Source organism: Microtus oregoni, unplaced genomic scaffold, assembly GCF_018167655.1.
Source record: "Microtus oregoni isolate MIOR12 unplaced genomic scaffold, Mior012 000098F_ref0000018, whole genome shotgun sequence".
Classification (NCBI taxonomy): domain Eukaryota; kingdom Metazoa; phylum Chordata; class Mammalia; order Rodentia; family Cricetidae; genus Microtus; species Microtus oregoni.
This window is the reverse complement of record NW_024544711.1, coordinates 1,165,340-1,187,498: the sequence shown is the minus strand read 5'-3', so window position 1 is coordinate 1,187,498 and position 22,159 is coordinate 1,165,340. Positions and strand designations below refer to the sequence as shown.

Below are 22,159 nucleotides of genomic sequence, written 5' to 3'. Positions count from 1 at the left end.
TCTTGTACACGCTAGGCAAAGGCTCTCCAGCGGACCTATAACCCCAGCTCTTTTTGTAGTTTTCATTTTAAAACAGGGTCTCCCTAAGTGGCAAAAGATGGCCTTGAACTCCTACAGAGCCATCTTCCTCAGTCTCCAGAGTATCTGGGATTACAGGTCTGTGACACCAGCCCAGTTCTCTCTCTTTGGCCACTGCTTCAGTGACCTGCCCCACAATCCTGTCCTTCCTCCAGAGAATAAAGGTGGCAGGGGAGTAAAAGCATCCAGAGGAGACTGAGTTCCCATGACAGCCAGATGCAGGTGTGGAGGAGCCCTCTCCTCCACTTGCTGTCAGTACACACCCACACATTTCACCAAGAGATGGGGATCACTCTCAGAAGAGCGTTCCCCAGCCCAGCCTGTCCTGGAGCCCCACTGAAATCTAACCTGGATTTCTCTGCCCTGTCCTGTGAGCAGCAGTTAGCAGCCACTGATAGATTCCAGGCAAGTCTGTGAACGCACAATAGCTGCCTGTCACCCAGAGCCTTGTTTCCTTTCATCCCCGTTGGGCACAGAGGCTGTGGTTGGCATGGTAACCTTCCCTGTAAAAGTTGCAACTTTCAAGGATGTTTTTTTCAATTTCAGCAGGGACACAGCTTCCCAAGTGACATGGAGCTGTGTCATCCAGGCCTCCCCGGGAACAGAAATGTGTCCCTGGTAGCAGGAAGGAAGGACCAGTTCCCAGAGTGCTCAGGGCTCAGTGGAGATGCACCATGGTTCTCCCTCCCTGTGTGTCAGTCCTGAACCACCAGAGAAACCAGTTCTGGAGCCTGGGGATGCTACTAGTGCCTGATAAACATCTGACTATACAATCAGGCCCCCGGCAAATTGAGCAGCAGTTACAGCTGCCATTGCTGTAGAGCAAGACTCATAAGTCACAAAGACTCCAGACGTCAGTGGGTTTTTTTTCTCTTCAGTCATCTGTGGAATAAATGAATATTGACTATCTCCTGCGTTCCAATTTCCCACAAAGTGTATCAACTAAGTCCCTGCTCAACTCTATGAGGTCTTAGAACACTTAGAGAAACTGGGGAGTTAGAATTTGGGCAAACATTAAGTAGCATGACCCAAAATCACATGGCCTAGCGGCGGTATTAAACCTTTGATCTTCAGAGCCTCTATCCCCCATCTTTTGTGTGAAGTCTTACACTCTGTTGTATTTGCTCTCTCGCTCTCTCTCTCTTCTATTATTTCTTCTTTGTATTTCCTTTTGTGCTTCGAGCAAGCAAACCTTCCCCCAAAGCACTGGCTTTCTAGGGAGCGCTCGGGAAAGAAAGGTAGCCTGGGCATCTGTATTGGGCCTGGATGTTCTTGTGTGGCCCTTCTGGCTCCAAAGCACCCTCAAGCCAGCTGCCTTGTCTCCGTCATGGAGTTTTCCCAGCAGAGGGCAAGCCCAGGAAAGTGGTTCTCAGCTGCCAGCTCCAGCCAGGCAAAATCACATTAGAGCCAGCGTGGCTTCCCTCAGTCCCTCAAGGGAGCGCAGTCAGCTCCCCTGCAAAAGGGAGGGGAAGAGAGGCTTGGAGAAAGGGAGGAAACTTCCACTTCTTCTCTCACTGGCTAGGAAGAATCTGGTGTCACGCTGCCACCACTGTAGGTGGGCAAGATTGATACTGGTCCTTGCGGGATTACAGAAGTCTCTGAAATGAACCTTGGGCAGAGCCTGGCTCAGCAAGGGCCAGACCAAGGCCCCGGGTTAAAGAGTAGAGAGATTCCGGTCTCAGGAAGGAGAGAATCCCAGATCTCCTTCCCTCTCCTGCTGGCATTCAACTGTCGGTATGTCTCCCTCCAAAATGACAAGCCTGCCACCAAGTCTGACTACCTGAATTTGGTCCCCCAGACCCTCATGAGCCGATTCTCACAAGCTAACCTCTAGATATACACAGTCACATACCTATCTACACTAAACAAATGAACGTAACTTAAAAGGGCTGTGGTGGCCTTTAATCCCAGCACTTGGGAGGCAGAGACAAGCGGATCTCTGTGAGTTCGAGGCCAGCCTGGTCTACAAGAGCTCCAAAGCCACAGAGAAACCCTGTCTCGAAAAACCAAAAAAAAAAAAAAAAAAAAAGTTTTTCAGATGAGGCTCAGGGTGGGGATGCCCTGCAGCTTGCTTTCCCGTGCAAGGGCAGAGAATATGGCTGCCATCACCAATGCCAGAAGTGCCAGGGCAAAGGGTTAGAATTCGGATGTGTGTGGTCCTGGGGCACCTGTGTATGACTGCTTTGCCTCAGCTGCCTCTTGACTCAGGCTTCTTCCCTTCTTTGAGTTACCTGCTCGGGAAGGCTGACACCACAAAAATCTGGGCTTCACTCAGACGAACATCAGAGCCTTTACTGGACTCATGGGCCTGCAGGGGTACAATAAGGCCTTGGGCCTGAAGAGCTGCTGTCAGTCACAGATCCCTGGGGCAGGAAGGAGCCTTGAGAGGTTTCCACTACCTCTCCCACCCTTGAGTGTTCCCTGAGAGATAGTCAGATGTCTAAACGGAGTAGTGCCCAGTGCCGTGTCTTGGTGAGTTTAGTCTGAGAGCTAGAATAGCCATCACTGCTAGTTAACACACTTAACACGCCGGTCTCCCGCGGATGATCGTTCCCCAGAGCCCTCTGCAGACTGCTTCTGAAAGTCATGCAGGAGCCTGAGGGGGTGGGAAACACTTGAAACTCTGAGACAGAGGAAAGGTTCTACTCTCTCTGGAACAGAAAGTCAAGGATGTGGTCTGTGGAGAGGAAAGGGCGCTGGAAAACCGGGAGAACACACTGCTTCCTTCCTCCCCGGCCTCTCTTTTGTTTAGTTTTTAAGCACTTTAAGCACTTACCTTTTGTTCCATTGTGGGTAATGCATGCTCACTGCAGACAGCACGGGTGCTGGAAACGAGATTTGTTACTAGGTTTCTCCATTAAAAGAAAAACTCTCTCACCCACCTACAAAAGATGTCCAGCTCAGAAGCAGTGCCCACTCACACATTAGGAGTTTGGCCTTTGGGGCCCCAGTCTTTGTTAGAATACAGAATAAGGGGCACTTGGGGTGCAGTCCGAAAGAATGGTACATGGAGACTGATCAGTTGGAAGGGAGAAGGCTTGAGCAGAGAAACGGCATTCACCTGTGTAAGAAAACGCGAGGGAAAAGGGAATTTCTTTTTTTTGAAATAATTTTTAATTATGTATATGCGGGTGTCAGGGTGTAGACATGTGTACCCCACTGAGGCCAGGGGGTCGGGTCCCTCTGCGGCTGGAGCTGCAGGTGATCATGAGCCAGCTGCTACGGGTGCTGGGAACCAAACTCAGGGGCTCTCAAAGGCAGCTGCTGACCATCTCAGGAAGTGTTTGCTGCGGTGTTAAGTAGCTAGCTACCCTTTCATTCCCCCAGGTACAGATTACAATATATTTTGTTTTCTGGCTTCAGGATCATATTTTTTTTTTTTTCTGAGACAGGGTTTCTCTGTGTATGCCTGGTTGCCTTGAAACTTGTTCTGTAGACCAGGCTACCATCAAACTCACAGAGATCCACCTGCCTCTGTCTCCTGGGTGCTGGGATTAAAGGCATGCACCACCACTGCCTAACTTTTTTTTTTTTTTAAGAAAACAGGTTTATTTATTAAAGCAGCTGTTCAGCTGAGCAACAACCAGACTACGGCCAGCAGCAGCCACAACTATTTATTTGCAACGTTATAGAGACCCTTGACCATTTAAGCACCTAAAAGATATCAATATTTTATAAATGAAAAAAAAGAATCAGATATTAATCTTCCTGAGGATGGTCATGTATGTCTGGAATCCCAGCACTTGGGATGCTGACACAGGAGGATCAGGAGTTCAAGGCCAACCTCAGCTATGCAATGAGTCCAAAGCTCTCCTGGGCTACAGGACACCCTGCCCCCCCCCCATAAAAAAGGGTGCAAAGGAATCAAGGAGGAATTTGAAGGGGGGGACATAATCAGAATACACTTAGATATCTATGAAATTAATCATAAATTAAAAAGTCACACAATAAACGTAAGTGGAAAGGAAGAATGGTTTAGTTCACCTTTTCCTCGCATCTATGATTCAGTTTAGAAAAATCCTGACTAATTAATGCAAACGGGGTGGCGGGACTACAAAAGTCATTGCAACACCTAATGAGATCATAGACAAGGATCATCAATAATGGGGAGCCGGCACCAGCACTCGGGCACCTGAGGTGAGAGAATTCTTTCAGCCCTGACAGCCAAGACCAGCTGATGCAAGACAGGAAGTCAACCCTAAAAACAAAACAACAACAGAGCCGGGGTTGGGGAAAGGCTCCTGGAGCCGTCGGTGGGCAGTAGACGGGCTCTCTATAGCACTATAATCTGGTAGGGCTTACACCCAACAATGGTAACGTCACAGAAACAGACGACCAGCAGGAGAACTGAGAGCATGTGCTCATAAGAAGCCTGGATATGATGCTCATAGGACCAATACTGTTCACGATACTTGGCAAGTGGCACCAAGCCAAATGCCCTCCAACTGGTGATGGGATAAATAAAATGTGCCATAATCGTTTACTGGAATATTACTCAGCCGTGAGAAGGAACTGAAGTAGGGACCAGGGCTACAACATGGGTGTGCCTTTAAATCTCATGCTAAGTGAATGAAACCAGACATAAAATGTCACATACCGTGATTCCTTTTGTAGAAACCCCCAGAAGGAGGAAATGGTGAGAGACAGAAAATGGGGGTAGCAGTTGGCAGGCGCTGGTGGATGACAGTGGCAGCTACGTGGGACATAGCTTTGGGGATGGTTTGAGTATTCTAGAATGAAATGGTGACAATCACTTTACAGCACTAGATACTGAAAGTCATTAGAGTGTACACTTCATCTACATAGGTTAGGCTGTGTGAGACAGTCTCTCACAGCACCGAATGGCCTTAAAATCACAACATGTTGGACTATGACCTTGAATTTCTCAGCCTCTTTTACCCCCAAGGGCAAGTGTGCACCACCACATCTGGTTTTATTCATCACAGAGGATCAACCCAGACCTTCCTGTGCCAGCTCAGCTCATCCCTGCCCCCAACAGAACAATTTAAAATGCCAGATGGCTCCCAAGTTAAGATAGCCTGGGTGAGGTTCCCAGGACCTACACGGTGGCTCTGAACCCTCTGTAGCTCCAGCTCCAGGAGGACTGGCACCCTCTTCTGACATGGGTACCAAGCACACATACTGCATATGCAAACATGCAGGCAAATGCACACAAAGTAAAATAAATAAATCTTTACAAAAATAAAATGAAATGTCTAGTGAATTATATTTTTTGGGAATTATATCTGGGCAGTTAAAAAGAGGCAAAGAAGGGGAAAACCCAGAAATTCTGTACTCCTTTCATTGCAGTAGAAAGTGCATAGCATCGCCTAAAACTTGAATCTGACCCAGCCTCTCAGCTGCACAGCCAGTTCATAGGAAAGTGGTGGGACTAGCCGGGCGGTGGTGGCGCACGCCTTTAATCCCAGCACTCGGGAGGCAGAGCCAGGCGGATCTCTGTGAGTTCGAGACCAGCCTGGTCTACAAGAGCTAGATCCAGGACAGGCTCCAAAACCACAGAGAAACCCTGTCTCGAAAAACCAAAAAAAATAAATAAATAAATAAAAGTCTATAAAGATGAAGATGTCCCGACATATTTGTAGACGGAAGTCATGTGATGTGTGGGATTTGCTTTGGTATTGTCTAGTGGGTGAGGAGAAGAAGGTGCTAGAAAACCAAGGCTGGCTGTGAAATGCTGAGTTCTGAACTGCCTGACAGATAGAAACGGCTTCATTGTGCAAGTCCCACCTGCTTCTGCGAATACTGGAAAATTTGGAGTTTCTATCCCCAACACTGGGGAGAACAGTGTGTATGTCTGTGTGTCTGTGTGTCTGTCTACATGGGTGCCTGATTTGGGTCACGACTCGTCCATGAAATCAGGGTGTATTTAAATGCATAGATAATCTTGTTTGGTTTTTGTTTTGAGACAGGGTCTCTCTATATAGCCCTGGTTGTTTTAGAACTCACTAGCCCAGGCTGTCCTCGAACTCACAGAGACCTGCCTGTCTCTGCCTTCTGAGTGCTGGGATAAAAGGCGTGCACCCCCATGCCTGGCTTGTTCGATGCATAAATATTCTATCTTAGAGAAAATTGAGTTAAAGTTGAGTAATGGAGTCTAAGGTGGCTCTAATTGACAGAAACCTAAAGATTAAAGGGAATGCAGGAGCCAGGCCTGGTGACTGTCCTGGTTAGTTTTCTATCTGCCTGATACAAGCTAGAGCTATGTGCAAAGACCCTCAATTGAGAAAATGACTCAATCATATTGGCCTGTCGGCGAGTCTGTAGGGTATTTTCTTGATTAATGATTGATGTGGGAGGGCCCAGCCCGCTGTGTGACGTCATCCCTAGGCAAGGGGTCCTGGGTTGTCTAAGACAGTAGACTGAGCAAGCCACGGGGAACAAGTCAGTCCGCAGTAACCCTCCATGGTCTCTGCTCCAGTCCTTGCCTCTCTTGAGTTCCTGCCCTGACTTCTCAGGATGATGGACTTCAAGCTGTCAGCTGAGTTTAACCCTTTCCTCCTCGAGTTGCTTTTGGTCATGGTGTTTTAGCGCGCCAACAGAAAGCAAACTAAAACAGTGGCTCGCACCTGAAATCCCAGCACCCGAGACGGAAAGGCAGGAGGGCTGTGGTGGCTTTAAACTCAGCCTAAGCATGGCTGGCCTGGAACTCCTAACACTAAAGGCATGCATGAAATCTGGAGTGATTAGTCTAAATTATTGTCATTATCTTAATTGTTGGGTCAAGGGCGGGCACTTGGGTTCTTCTGAGAAGGGCGCCGCACGCAGCCTTTCACACACATGAGGCGCCAGCTCCTATTGGGCCATCACTAAAGCTCTTCCAAATCGGGCCCCAACCTGCCTTTCCAGCCGCATTCCCTGCTCCTCCTCTGCCTGCTTCCTGGCCACACCCCCATTAATGCGCTGGTTTCTGATATCAGAGTTTGAGGCGCCTCTGCTGGGTACTTACTGTTCCCCTCGCCTGTGAGACCTTCTCCTGTGAACTCCCCAATTTCCTTCTCCACCCTGTTCCAGCATCCTTGTCCTGGACAGAATTAGTCACTCCTCCTCTACACACCTTTCATACACACACCGTCTGCTAATTATTTCTTTCCAAATATCCCCCCACCCAATTCTGGGTTTCCCCAAGACTATTTACCTTGTTTCTCTCTCTGTGCTCAGGGTTGGACATAAAACTGGTATTTGCTAAATGTTTGGGGAATAAATTCTGACCAAACAGCTGGAAGAGCCAAGGGAGTCTGGATGGCCCAGCGCCACTCTGTGCTCTCAAGAAAGTCACACGGGTTCTTTCTTCAGCGACCACTAAACTGGGGTGCTCTGGAGGGAGCGGTGGACTGCGAATAACCGAGACCGCCTGGCTAACACCGACGCTAACACAGAGATCTCACCAGTTTTCTATGATACATCTGAGGAAGGGCCAGTGCAATGGCTCAGCAGGTAATAGACCTCGTCACCAAACCTGATGACCTGAGTCCAATCACCGGGATCCATACAGTGGAAGGAGAGACCAATTCCTGAAGGTTCTCCGTTACTTCCACACAAACATTATGGCAAACACAGGCACACACACACACCACACACACACACACACACACTACACACCAATCTAATAATAATTTAAAAGAAATAGTTAGAGAAAGTGGGACCTAGTGGTATGCACCTGTGACCCCAGTTCCTCAAGAGGCTGAGGCAGGAGGACTCTGGAATCCAGAGTCTGGAGCCAGCCTGGGTAATCAACAGTAAGTAGGTAGGTATCTAAGAAGAATAGACAGATAGTAGACAGGATAGACAGGATGAGGCAGCTCAGAAAATTAAATAACTCGGTTTGTTTGATTTCCCATTTGTGATAAAGATCAAACTCAGGGCCAGGTGGGTGGTGGTGCACGTTTTTAATCCCAGCACTCGGGGGGCAGAGGCAAACGGATCTCTGTGAGTTCAAGGCCAGTTTGGTCTATAGAGCAAGTTCCAGGACAGGTTCCAAAGCTACACAGAGAAACATTGTCTCAAAAAACAAACAAACAAACATAGAATCAAACTCAGGCCTTGGGCCTACTAAGCAAACATTCTTCATGTGTCACAGGGTCTCACTCTACAGTTCAGACTGAAGCCTGCTGTTACTAGGGGACAATGGATTTGTAATCCTCCGCCTTAGCATCCCTAAAAACCGGGGTTATAGGCCCGTACCAGCAGGCCCGGCTTCTTCATTTATTTTTTTTAAATATTTATTTATTATGTATACAATATTCCATCTGTGTGTATGCCTGCAGGCCAGAAGAGGGGCACCAGACCTCATTACAAATGGTTGTGAGCCACCATGTGGTTGCTGGGAATCGAACTCAGGACCTTTGGAAGAGCAGACAATGCTCTTAACCACTGAGCCATCTCTCCAGCCCTCCGGCTTCTTCATTTCTGTGCCTTACGCTTCTTTTGTTGTTGTTGTTTTGTTTTGAGAAAGGACCTCACTGTGCACACTGAAGCTCTGGCTAGCCTAGAATTCATTATATAGACCAGGCTTGTCTCAAACTCACAGAACTCCACCTGCCTCTTCCTCCTGAGCGCTATGATTAATAGGGGGGACCACCCTGCCCAGTCTGTATGGTTTTTGAAAACGGTGTAGCTGTGGTTCTCAACCTTCTAAATTAGTTTGACTCTTTAATACAGTTCTTCATGTGGTGACCCCATCACAAAATTATTTTCATTGTAGCTACTTCATAACTGTAATTTTGTTACTGCTAGGAATTGTAATTCAGTATCTGTGCTTTCCTTTGGTCTGGGGTGACCCCGTGAAAGGGTCCTGGACCCACATGTTGAAAAACCAGTGCCTTATTGCCTAGAGATTTAAAAGCCAGTGGCAACTGTCTGGCGCTTCTCTCCTGCCAGCACCTAACAAGCATCACTCTTCAGGGACTACTAATACACCATCTAATACACAGCCCAGAGCCCTGAGCCCCCAGAAGACACCCCCCTTCATAGCCTCAGCCCTCTCCTTTAACGCTCGGTTCCTGAAGGGGCAGACCCCTGAAAAGAGACAAATACTCCATCAGAGGGCCGTCACAAAGATTCCATGGTACACCAGGTTTAAGGAAATGATTATTACATATATAATCCTCTTCTAAGACTGTATTTATAAGCCAGGCATGGTGGCACACACCTTCAGTCCCAGTGCTTGAGAGACAGGGGCAAGCAGATCTCTGAATCTGAGGACACGTTGGCCTACAAATCGAGTTCTAGGAAGCCAGGGCTACACAGAGAAACCCTGTCTCAAAAAAAAAAAAAATCGAATTTATGTGAGTTAGTCATGATGTAACCCAGGATTTGGGAGGCAGTGGAAGGCAGACAGACCTCTGTGAGTTCAAGGCCAGCTCAGGTTCAAGTTATAGACTGGTTTCAAGGTGGTGTTACATGTGTGCATGTATCTGATAAAACTGGAACAATGCCATCTAAGACTTATTTATTTTTGAGCCAGAGTCTCACTATGTAACCCAGGATGGACTAGGACTTGTGACAGCCCAGAATGGTCTCAACTCATGATCTTCCTGGGTCAGTCTCTTGAGTACTGAGATTACAGGCAAACAACACCATGACCGGCTCCATGTAGATTTGATTACTTAATACTAATTTTATTTTATTGTCTGGACATAGGGTCCTACTACATAGCCCTGGCTAGCTGAGAACCAGCTATGTAGACCAGCTTGTCTCTACCTTCTGAGTGCTGGGACACTATGACCGGCTTATTGCTTAGCATTATAAGTCTCTTTCAGATCAATAAATAACTTATTACTTATCACAAGTGTTTATTTGCTTGTATGTGTGCATGTATGTGTTACGGTGTGGTCAGAGGGACAACTTTTCTTCTTACCATATAGGTTCTGGGGATTGAACTCAGGTCGCCAGGCTTGGCAGCAGGTGCCTTTATCCAGTGAGCCATTTGACCCATCCTAGAGCATGATTTATAACTGTCTTGTAGCCAATCATATCATATAAGACTTTATTATTCCAGCTGTCACTCACTGGATTTTTATACTCATTTTTTCCCACCACAAGTAGTACTGTAACCAGCAGCAATCCTGGCAGACTCGCTAAGGAGAGGGCGCGAGCTATTATTAAAAGCTCTCGGCCATGCTGGTTCCTCAGGAAAGTGCTGGCCCCAGTTCATTCTTCCTCTAGCCATGCATGAGGTTCACGACGTCAACGGCTTTTGACTTATTTTAGCACATACAGAAAGGTAGGATGCTGTCTTAGGAACAGGTCCGTTGCTGTGATGAGATGCCATGATCAAGACAACTTATACAAGGAAGCATTAATTAAGGGCTTGCTTACAGTTTCAGAGGTTATTATTATTATCACGCCAGGAAGCACAGGAGCAGGCAGGCACAGCGCTGGAGCAGTAGCTGAGAGCTTACAACTGACCCAAAAGAGCCTGAGACCTGGCCTGACACAAGCTTTTGAAACCTCAAAGCCCACCCCCAGTGACACACCTCCTCCAACAAGGCCACACCCCCTGATCCTTCCTAAACAGTTCACCAACTGCGGACCAAGTATTCAAGTACATAAGCATGTGGGGGCCATTCTCATTCAAACCACCGCAGGTGCGTTTACATTTTTCACCAGGAGTATCTAATGTTTATGCACATGGCTGGTGTGTGTGTGTGTGTGTGTGTGTGTGTGTGTGTGTGGTATGTCACTGTGATGGAGCTGAGGCCAGCCCAGAGCTCTCTCTTTCAATCCTCCTACTTAGTTTCCAAGTGCTAGGCGGAGATTACAGGCATGTGCTACCAAGCCCAGCCCTAAGAAAAAGTAATGCCTTGTTTTGTTTTTGCAACAGTCTTACTCTGTATTTTGGACTGATTTGGAATTCATTATATAGACCAAAATGGCCTTGGATTTGAGGTGACCTTCTTGCTCTTGTAGACCAGGCTGGCCTCAAACTCACAGAGATCCACCTGCCTCTGTCTCCCGAGTGCTGGGATTAAAGGCGTGTGCCACCACCACCCAGCTAGCTAATTTTTTTTTTAAATTTCATATGTGTGTTTGTGTGCATGGCACAGTGTGCACCTAGAGGTCAGACTGACTGATTTGTGCTATTTTACATGCATGAATGTTCTGCATGCATGACTGTGCACTACATGTGTTCCTGGTGTCCATAGAGACCAAAAGACTGTGTCTGGTCCCCTGGAATGGGAGTCACAAACACTTGTGAACTGCCATGTTAGTGCTGGGAACCAAGCCTGAGCCTTCTGCCAGGGCAGCCTGTGCTCTGAACAGCTGATTCTCCAACCTATAGTTACATAAACCATCCCAGAATGAGGCAGAAACGTGACAACTAGCGAGCAGATCTAGTATTCTAGAAAACTAACTGGCGGAGAAGTACAGAAGTGGCCTCTTGAGAGCAGGCTCCTGGGCCGACTCCCTGTATCACTGTGGTGGTTTGAATGGCAGTCACCCAGACACACTGATCCATAACTGAATGTTGCGTTGGAAGCTGGTGGAACTGTGCACCTGTTTGGGAAGGATTAGCAGGTGTGGCCTTACAGGAGGAGGTGTGTCACTGGGACGGGCTTTCGAAAGCCCATCAGATGTGAGCTCCAGCACCGTGCCTGACTGCCACCTGCTGCCATGCTCCACACGATAAAGACCATGGACACAAGCCCTCTGTAACTGTAAGCCCCAAATAAATACTTTATTTTATAAGCTGCCTTGGTCATGGTACCCTATCACAGCAATAGAACAGTAAGATAATCATCTACTCCTCTGCCTCTTCCTTTGTAAAAACAGGACTGTCTCTGGACTCTGGAATGTTCTGGCCCTCTTTCTGTCACGTACTTTTCCTCCATACAGAGCATTCCCAAGGCCTTATGCACGCTTGCTGAGATGAGGAGATAATGACAATATACCTTGCTTCGCCCAGACATCTCATTACCAGGAATACACAAACCAGTGGGGTTAAGTTTGTAATACAGCAATATAAAAAATGAATGGGGGCTGGGTGGTGGTGGTGTATGATTTTAATCCTACACTTGGGAAGCAGAGGCAGACCGTTTGAGGCCAGGACAGCCAAGGTTACATAGAGAAAAATCCTGTCTAGAGAAATCAAATAAACACACAAAATGCCACACAGAAACCTACTACTTCTGTAGATGCCTTCTGAGTGCATGGAGGGGATTCAAGAGTCACTACATTACGGGGGAAACTATGCCCCAACTATGCCAGCAAATAAAACCTCCAGTGTCAAGAATGGGTTATAGCTTGAGTTGTTGGCCAAAGGGGTCTCATGGTCTGCCTCCCACAAAACGTACGCTATTGCTAAGGCAACTGGTCACCTTCATAACCTGTTGACAAGGCCATATTGAAGACACCACTTACGTCATCAAACATGGAAAAATCAGCCAGTGCCTGACTAGAGGCTTCACCCTACTGGCTAGAAGGTGCTGGAAGATACTTTGTACACTACCGGAGGAAAAAAGTAATCATAAATTTCACCCAGGTACAAACCCTGCAACCTACAAAAGTGACCTACCTGCGAGATACACTGGCACAGACGGGATGAGGGTAACCAACCGCTTTTGATTGGACTTACAGCCCACTGTGTGAGACGGAGCACATACCTGACCCTGCAAAAGCGGCCAAGAACCCGAGACGATATAGGGCATGGCCCTAGGGGAAAACACCGTCTTTCTGCTAAAGGTGCACAGCAATAAAATGACTCCTAATGACATATTGCTGTACCCACAGACCAGTGCTTCGCTCAACACTCGTCAGAGATGCTTCTTCTGGCAGTAGCTGGTAATTAACACAGAAACCCACAGCTGAAGCATGCACAGAGACGCTGGGGCGCTCAGCCCGAAAGGGGAGGTCAAACCCCTCCCCCAAGGCCAAGGGATCGATGAAGGAAAGGCAGAAAGATTATAGGAGCCAGAGGTGCTGCCTGACACCTTACAGAGACTGACAGCACACAGAAGACCCACACAGCTTCAAGCCAGACGAAACCCCAGCACTGAGGAAGGGTAGTGGACACAAAGTTCCATCCCTAACCGAAGAAACTATTTGCAATTGATAGCTGCTGGGAAAGGGGAAATCAATACTTTCCAATGGAGAGTCATTGTGTTTATCAACCATACTCCAAGACAAGGCCCACGGTTTTGTTTGTTTTGTGTGTTTGTGTGTGTGTGTGTGTGTGTGTGTGAGCATATTATTTTGTTTTTTTACATTTGTGCATTTTGGTTTTCATTTTTTGTTATTTTTGTTTTTCCTAAATTTTTGTTTGGGAAAACGTTAGAGACAGAGAAAATGAGTTTTGGTGGGTAGGGAGAGAGAGACGATCTGTGAGGATTTGGGGGAAAGAGAAAAAAAGATGGCTCAGTGGTTAAGAGCACTGACTGAGCCGGGCAGTGGTGGCGCACAACTTTAATCCCAGCACTCAGGAGGCAGAGGCAGGTGGATCTCTGTGAGTTCGAGGCCAACCTGGTCTACAGAGAGAAACCCTATCTCAGAAAAGAAAAAACAGAAAGAGCACTGGCTGCTCTTCCATAGGATCTGGGTTCAATTCCCTGTTGAAATAAGAGCGGCGGGGCTGCGTCCCCAGCACCCCAGCCGCCCACATGGCTTATGCCCCGAAATAATTACACGGAAACTGTATTCTTTTAAACACCGCTTGGCCCATTTCTTTCTAGCCTCTTCTAGGCTAGCTCTCGCACCTGGACTAGCCCATTTCTAATAATCTATGTAGCCCAAGAGCTGGCTTACCAGGAATGATCTTAGCCTGCGTCTGCCTGGACTGGGAGAATCATGGCGACTCCCTGACTCAGTTTCTTTCTCCCAGCATTCCATTCTGTTTACTCCACCCACCTAAGGGTGGGCCTATCAAATGGGACTAGCAGTTTCTTTATTGCTTAACCAATGAAATCAACAGATTGATATATGACACTCCCCCATCACTTCCCCTTTTTCTGTTTAAACAAAAAAGAAAGGCTCTAACTTTAACATAGTAAAATTACATATAGCAAAACAGTTATCAAGCAAGAATTACAGTTACAATATTTATATCTATTTTATCTTTTATCATAACTAAGGAAAACTATAACTATCTATTCATTCTTCAACTCCATCAAAGACTCCAGAAGGATATAATACTACCTAAGTAAACAAGAAATAAGAAAACTCTAGAAATGACAGAAACATCTCGCTGCCTGGACAGTCACCCGAAGTTCTTTTGTACCGTTGGGGCATCCATCTTCAGCCTTCAGGCCCATAGTATCCAGCAGACATTTTCATCAAGCAGGAAATTCCAAAGACAGTTTAGTCCTTAGAACCCACAGTAAAAGGAGAGAGCCATCCTTCAACACACTAACAAATAAATAAAATGCTAAAAACAAAAACTTCGTATAAATTAAAAATAGAATCAAACTCCTTAGTGCTGAGGAGGATGGGTTGAGAAGAGACAGCCCACAAGTGGAAAACGAGATAAACTGGAGCCATCGTTCTGACCTAAGGCAGGTGATTATCTCAATTAAACTTTACCAGAAAGGTCTCTCCTAAGTCCCACGATTGGGAAAGGAGGACTGGGAGGAAATCAGCTCAAACAGCGGGCCCGACTTGCTGTCTAGGTATGAACTATTTTATGGGTATGAGTGTTTTGTCTGCATGTATGTCTGTGCACCCCGTGAGTGCCTGCCCAAAAGCCCGTGTCTGCTCCCCAGGAATTGGCGTTGTGGATGGTTGCAGTATGCCGTGTTGCTTCTGGGAATCAAACCAGGGTCCTCAGTGAGAACAAGGGCTCTCCAGGGCTGAACCATCTCTCCAGCCCCTGAAGGCAAAAACCTTACTGGCATTTGTTTCAGGAAACGTTTCCACAGCGACCTGAACACTGGGCTGCTCTCCCCACACAGGGAGGGCACTGGCGGTGGATCAAAGGATCCCACCAAGTCCAGCATGGTGAGCCAATGAGTTCACTGCAGTTACCTGCAGGAAATCAGGTTAGAGGTTACTTACAGGAACATGAGTGGTTCAAAGCTCACCCCAGCATGGCTCAGGCTTCATGAAAACTGCCGCCCTGCATCTCCCTGCGCAACCGGCAGGTAGCAGGCGGGTCACACTCTGTGGGACTCTGCCGATGGGCGCCTCCTTTCACTAGCCTTCCTATACACTTTTATAACCTTGCGGGGGAGGGGCTTGTGAAACTTGTGAGTTTCAGCATTCTTAACCTTGGGAGGTTTGTTGACTTCCTGAGTCTCAGGACCACCTTCCTCCCTCCAGGAAGGGGTGTTTCAATTGGAGGAAATCACCACACCACCGTACCCAAAGGTTTCTGGGTAAAATGTTGAAATTAAATGTTATTGACATCTGATTCCTTGGGACTTGGTCTCATTTCCCTTAGGACACTGCGGTCTCCGTTTGCCCATCCCCCCACAACAGTGCCAATATTAGCATGATGCTAGGTTCTCAGTTAGATGGGGATAGGGACCTGGCAGAGAATTCCCAGCCTGTGGTCCTCTGACCTGGCCCCATTTCTTCTGTGAGTCAGGAGGGGTAGAACGAAGTTCATAGGAAAGCTGGAACATTGACAACCAGGCCAATTTCTTTCCTTCCAAGTGGAATCTTTCGAATTGCATGGGATGGAACATTCCTGAAATCCAAAAGAAAAAGACCTGTCAAGAACTTAGAAGGAGCCAGGTGTGGTGGTGCATGCCTGCAATCCCAGCACTCAAGAGGCAAAGGCAGGTCAGTCTCTGAGTTCCAGGTCAGCCTGGTCTACAGAGCAAGTACCAGGACAGCCAGGGTCTACAAAGAAAAAACCTTTCTTGAGCCCTAACACCCCCCCCCCCCAAAGAGAACTTAGAGGTATGCTAGAGGGTTGTGGTTGTTTTCCTTCAAATCTAAACCTGTTTCTCTCCCTCTCCTGTTTCTTCCATGCTGCCTTGGTCTTCCCCATATTCCTGAAACTCTAGGCAATGTCCCCAGGCAACAACCCATTGTTCAACATTCATGCCACATCTCAACCATTACTAAGATCACAGCCGTCCTGAGCCTTGGGTTGCAGGTGGCCCTCCGAGGAGCAGGAGATAAAATTAATCCTTCTTATTTTGGGTGATTCTTCTGGTACAGGCTACGAAAGAGCTACATTCACAGACCCTGCCAACACACCTAGATTCCTGATCCATAAAACAGGGCAATTTTTTTTTAAGTGGTGCCTTATTTCAATCATGCAAAAGAACTTGAGTTTGGAGTGTCAGAATCTAATGAAACCTTGATGCCAAGACCGAGGAAAATTGGCTAGCAAGCTTGGCAGAATTTCTCAGCCAGCCATCTGCCTAGGAATGACCTTGTTATCAAGGCCAATACCAAAAGTCCTCCTGGATAAGATGGACCCTCTGGGAAACAGGTCTGGTAAGCTCATCCTAGAGTCTTCAAACAGGAGACACTGTGCCGTAAAGGGACTGTCCTTGCTTCCTCCTTCCCACACAAGTGTACTTCCGATGCACTTTGTTTCTTGGGAATCCAGGGTGAGAAACTCTAAAGAATGTCTAACAAGCACAGACCTGCAGGAGCCTAGAGTGAGATGGGGAAGGGTAGGCGGGGCTAGGGAGAGGTCTGCCAACACAAATGTCTTGTGGGGACTTGGCAGTTTTGCTGGGAGGCTAACAGGGCTGTGCCCTTGTCTAGATAAGGTGCCTGGTTCCCCCTGGTCTAGGCTAAGGGATCTGGATTCATGGGAGAGGGCAGAGAAAAGTGTTGGCAGGGGAGGATAGAATGCACAAGAGCTAGGCTAATGCTAAGGGACTACTGGCATTCCCTAGGACCTAGGAGGTGAGGGCTGAGAACCTGAAGGGCCCTCAGAGCAAGCAGAGGGGTGGGGGTGAGTTCACCTTGACTCCACCTAGTTCCTGAGGGATACTCGGGTGTCTGGGGTCAGAAGGTGAGTGTGGAGCCAAGACTGGAGAATTCCAGCACACCAAGGTCACCATGCCGTGTGCCCTAAGATCGTGGGTATCTGGTGAATTCGCAGATGAGGCACATTGGAGTTAGAGGTAGTGTTTCCACAGCACTCCATTCTAACTACACTGTATACTAACGGCCACTGTCTTCCCCGACTCAGTAACGCAGAGGCATTGAGGTCCACCCCTACTTAGGCTGCCCAATTTAACTTTCCCACCTCTTCTAAGTCCCCAGCTGGATTGGGTGCCTGTCTTTGTGCATCCAGGGAGCCACACACTTGCCCTGATTGTGTAACGTATCGTGTTGTAATTTTTGGCTCACATCTCCATCTCCCCAACCATCTGCATTCCTGGAACAGGAACTGTTCTTGTCTGTCTGTCATGGCCAAGTCAAAGGCTCTCACTGAGCAGACAGATGCTCACAAACCTAGGAGCACCCCAGCACTGAGTATCCTTTAGGGACCAAGGTCAAGAAAACCTTGTACTGTGTATGCCTATCCAATGGGAACACACTTTGCCACCTCTTATTCACCCTGCCCTGTCTCCCAGGAAGCTGCCAAGAATGGCCTTTCCAACTGGCAAAGGGATGAGCTCTCCTTCCTGGAAGGTTTTGGCTGGAGAACTGGCCCCTGCTTCTAAGTTGCTGGGGCCATGCGAGGATGGAGAAGTTGAGTCAGCCTGTGTTGTCCGCCTTGTATCTCCCCCAAGAACATCTGGCAGGGACCAGATTTTTCCAATTCTGGGTAAAGGTAGAAATGAGGGGTGGCATTAGCTCATGTCTCTGACCACAAGGCCACCTCAGGCTGCTACAGTCCACCACACTGACAGAAAAAGCCTGGACATAGTGAAACAGGAGTAGAGGAGTGCCTGCTTTTTTTTTTTTTTTTTTTTTTTTTGAGACAAGGTTTCTCTGGCTGTCCTGGAACTCACTCTGTAGACCAGGCTGGCCTCGAACTCACAGAGATCTGCCTCCCTCTGCCTTCCTCGTGCTGGGAATCAAGGGATGTGCTACTTAACATGTGCACGGTCAGTTCCCAGCACCAACACAGATGCTCACACATCCGTAAAGCCAGTCTGAAAAAAACCTCAATCCCCTTTAGGCAGGAATGGTTCCTGCACAGCCCGCCCCCTAGCCCAGGAAACACATAACCAGTTACAGCTTCTTTATTTTCCTTTTAATTTTTCGGAAGGATATACACCACATATCCCATGGGCAGTAAAGCGCATTCAATGTGTTTATAAGCCAAACAAGTCACTTTTTGTTTAAGCAAACACAAGTACAAAGTAAAACAAAACCACAAAATAATGAACTTCATGTTCATAACATACAAAAAATTGCCGCCTACTCAGTAGGTAACTACAACATTCCAACTCCTGAATATATGTATAAATTTACATTTTCAGTTAAAAAAATAGACTTTTGAGAGTTCTAATTTTGTTTTGAATTTTTTCTTCTTCCATTCTGGAGAGCCAAAGCTCAGCTCAGCCCTCTTCCTCGTTTTTCTCTCAAAGCCTTCCCCAAGACATCACTCCTACCCGCTTAAGGCTAGAGGTGAGCATGTCCCTCACAATTGCACATGTCAAGCCATCGGCACGGCGTGTCACACAAAAGGCACCAAGACGTGAAACTTTTTAAACCAAAGGGACGGGCAAATTTTTTTTTTCAAAAACAGAAAATAAAAACAAAAAACCAAACAAACCATACTTTTGTCACATGTGAGAGTACAGTCGAGCAGTATTTACAAAGAGGTTAACGGAACACTCTGACACATGCTCTGGTTAATACCTAGGACTGCTGCTTCAAAAGATGCTCCAAACATATTGTCACAGCAGCGTCGTCACAAAATAGAGGATCACCATTGGTTTGCTTGGCTTTGCTCCCCCTCCCCCCCAAAGTGAGGACGGAACTCCAAATAATACAATAGAGTATGCAAATTATCTTCACGTCAATACCCCAAGGAAAACAAAATCCATGGCACAGACACTGTACAAAGATACCAGGCGGGGTTCCGAGGACCCAAACCCATTTCTCCAACTTGATGTTGTAGCACTGAGGGGAGCCAGGGTCAGGCGTATGATGGAGATGATACTGAAATGATTTATCCAATACCCATGCAAATCAAGTTCTTTGGATAGAGGTGAAGAACTTGGACATGGCTGTTTCAGGCAGCTGAAGTCAAAGGGAATAGGAACGGGAAGCAGGGACAGTAAGTGAAAGGGCCCTTGGCCAATAGACCTCCTCCTTTGGACCAGAGGAAGGACTTGGCTTTGACCTAAGAGGAGCCCCTTCTGGTGGCCATCTCCCTCCGGTCCTTTATTGTCTTTCATGGTTTTCCCCCTCCCTTTCTTTTCTTTTCCCCTTTTAGCAAATTTCAATTGTCCTAGGAGAAAAGGTGGCTGTCATGTCCGAAAGCCCAGTCGAGGTGCTGAAGGAGTTGGTGACCGCTGCCGAAGGGAAGCTGCTGATCTGGGCAGGGAAAGCGGGTGGAACTGAGGCATAGGTGGTGGCCACTGAGGGCGAGGGGAAGCCACTGTGTGCAGGAGATGGGTAGGTAGAGGAGCCAGGAGAGGAGTAGGAGGTGGGCACAGGGGACGGAAATGAAGTGGCGGCGGGGGATGGGTAAGAGGTAGCCACTGGGGACGGGTAGGAAGAGAGGGAAGAGGTGGCCGAAGAGGCCACAACACTTTTGTCTGCTTTCTTGTCCTTCTGTCGTAAGTGGATTTTGGTATGCCTCTTGCGTTCATCGCTCCTGGCAAACTTTCTCCCACAAATGTCACAGGCAAAAGGCTTCTCGCCTGTGTGGGTGCGGATGTGGGTGGTAAGGTGGTCACTGCGACTGAAGTTGCGCATGCAGATTCGACACTGGAAGGGTTTCTGGCCTGTGTGGATGCGGATGTGGCGGGTGAGCTCGTCAGAGCGAGAAAAGCGGCGATCGCAGGACTCGACCGGGCAGGCATATGGACGTTCGTGGGGGGGCGTCTTGCTGGGCCGGTTAGGGTACTTGCGCATGCGGCTGGGTTTGATGAGCTGGGACTGGTAGGTGGTATTAAGAGCCTTTAAGTCCTGGGAGCCCGACTGAGTGGCGAAGGCTTTAATAGTGGATAGTGGGGTAAGTGAAGGCTGCTGGGTACGGTTCTCCAGACCCTGGAAGGGCTTCTGGTCTGGGGTGCCCAGGCCCAGGTCTCCCTGTTGTTGTGGAAACAGATAGTCAGGGATCATGGGAACCTGGAAGCCACCCTTGGTGGCAGGGTAGGCAGGAGGCGGGTACTGTAGGGCTGTGCCTGCCGAGGAGGGAAAGGCCTGACTTTGGGGCTCAGGAAAAATGTCAGTGTTGGGAGTGGGAAAAGTGGGCGCAGCTGAGTAAATGGGGCTGCTGTCGTTGGAGGGCACAGCGCAGCTCAGGGGTGGGCTCTGGGAGGCAGAGGAAGACGTTGAAGCCGCTGGAGAAGGTGCTGAGGACGAAGAGACCGGAGGATTGGACATGCTCACGAGGCCACTGACTAGGCTAAAAAGAGGTTCAGGCCACAAAGTGTTGCCACTGTTGGGTGCAGGTTCCAGGGAGAAGCGGCCAGTGTAGGTGATGGGAGGCAACCGAGTAGTTTGGCTGGAATAACTTGTCTCCACCATCGCCTTCTCGTTATTCAGAGCGATGTCCGAAAATGACTCTGGTAGGAAAGAGAGGAGAGAGGCCTGATTACTGGAGAGCAATCACTAGACGGACGATGGGAACAGACGCGGCCAGGCAAGAGGTCGCCCGGCTACCACTGATGTGGTTAATAATTGATAGGAGCAGATTGCAATGTTCCTGGACCTGCTCCAATGGCAGAGGCCATTTCAACAGCTGACGCAAACAGAGAATCCCCCCTCTACTGCAGCTAGGAGAGCTCCGCAGCAAGGCTGTGCGGCGAGGGAATCCCGCCAGCACCCTAGTGGCCACAGCTAATGCGCGCCCCCTACCCTGGGCGGCAGGGACATCCCTGTTCACAGATTTCAGCCCTGCCTTGGGGACAAGCGGCAAGCCACGCAGCGCCGCTCGCGCGCGGGGGAGGGGGCAATCCTGCTCATCAAAACAAACCCCCCTCCCTCCTCCAACCACCCACGCAGCTTGAGCTCTCCGTCCAAAACAAACGCTCTGCCCTCCGCGCACCGCAAGGATGGTGGGGCGGGGGGCGGGGGGTTATCCCCGGACATTTAACACAAGACCCCGGAGCCCTGTGAAATAGAGGGAACCCCAGGACCATGCCTAACGTTTAGGATCAGGTCTCTGTAGCAAAGGGCTGGACGTTAGGGTAGTCACTAAGGGGTATTCATCCTCGGCGCAGACCACCGCTTACCTGTGGTCAGGTGCTCGTAGGGCTGTTCGCCCGGCTCCCCCTGAGGATTGAAGGCGCTGCTGCCGCTGTTGCTGCCGCCCCCACTACCGCCCCCGCTGCTGCTGCTGCTGCTGCTGCTGCTGTTGCTGTTACCGCCGCTGCCCTCTGGGGCTCCGGCAGCACCGAGGAACTGGGGAGCCCCGTTGCTCAGCAGCATCATCTCCTCCAGTTTGGGGTAGTTGTCCATGGTGGGTGAGTGAGGAAAGGAGCCGAACGGGTCAGAGATCTGCAGTGGGGACATCAACTGCATCTCGGCCTTGGCCGCTGCCATCCCGGACGAGCGAGCTGGAGAGCTGATGTTGGGCGGTGGGCGCAGCCCGGGACCAAAGCTACTGAGGGCACACTCGCCAGGAGTTGGCCGGGTCACATACGGGGCGCCAGGGCACACTGCGGGGAGGGTAGGTGGACCCCCAGGCTGGCAGTGGCCACGGCCCGTGGTGGACGCAGGGCTGCAGCGGAGGCTGGGGCAGGGGCCGATCTTACGGCGGCGGAAGCTTACGGCGGCGGCGGCGGCGGCAAATCGCGGCGGAGGCTCCCCAAGTTCTGCGCGCTGGGATCTCTCGCGACTCCCCAAATCGGCCTCTATTTCAAGGGTCTGGAGCAGCACGGGCCCGCCTCCGCCGTGACGTACATGGCCATATATGGGAAGCAGGAAGCCCTAATATGGAAGGACCGGCCGGGAGGACCCGGAGTGACGTGAAGCACCCCCCATCCGAGAGCGGTGGGCACCTCCACTCTGAGACCCGCTCCAGCATCTC

General features: G+C 49.0%; 1 protein-coding gene across 1 annotated transcript; it reads right to left on the bottom strand.

Annotated features, from left to right (window-relative positions):
- Positions 1–18,187: 18,187 nt before the first annotated feature.
- LOC121443037 (early growth response protein 1-like) lies at positions 18,188–21,946 on the bottom strand. The gene is made up of 2 exons (XM_041644724.1): positions 21,363–21,946; positions 18,188–20,693 (listed from the first exon to the last, which is right to left on the bottom strand). The coding sequence occupies exons 1-2, from the start codon at positions 21,670–21,672 to the stop codon at positions 19,390–19,392; spliced, it is 1,614 nt and encodes a 537-aa protein (XP_041500658.1). The 5' UTR covers positions 21,673–21,946; the 3' UTR covers positions 18,188–19,389.
- Positions 21,947–22,159: the final 213 nt, after the last annotated feature.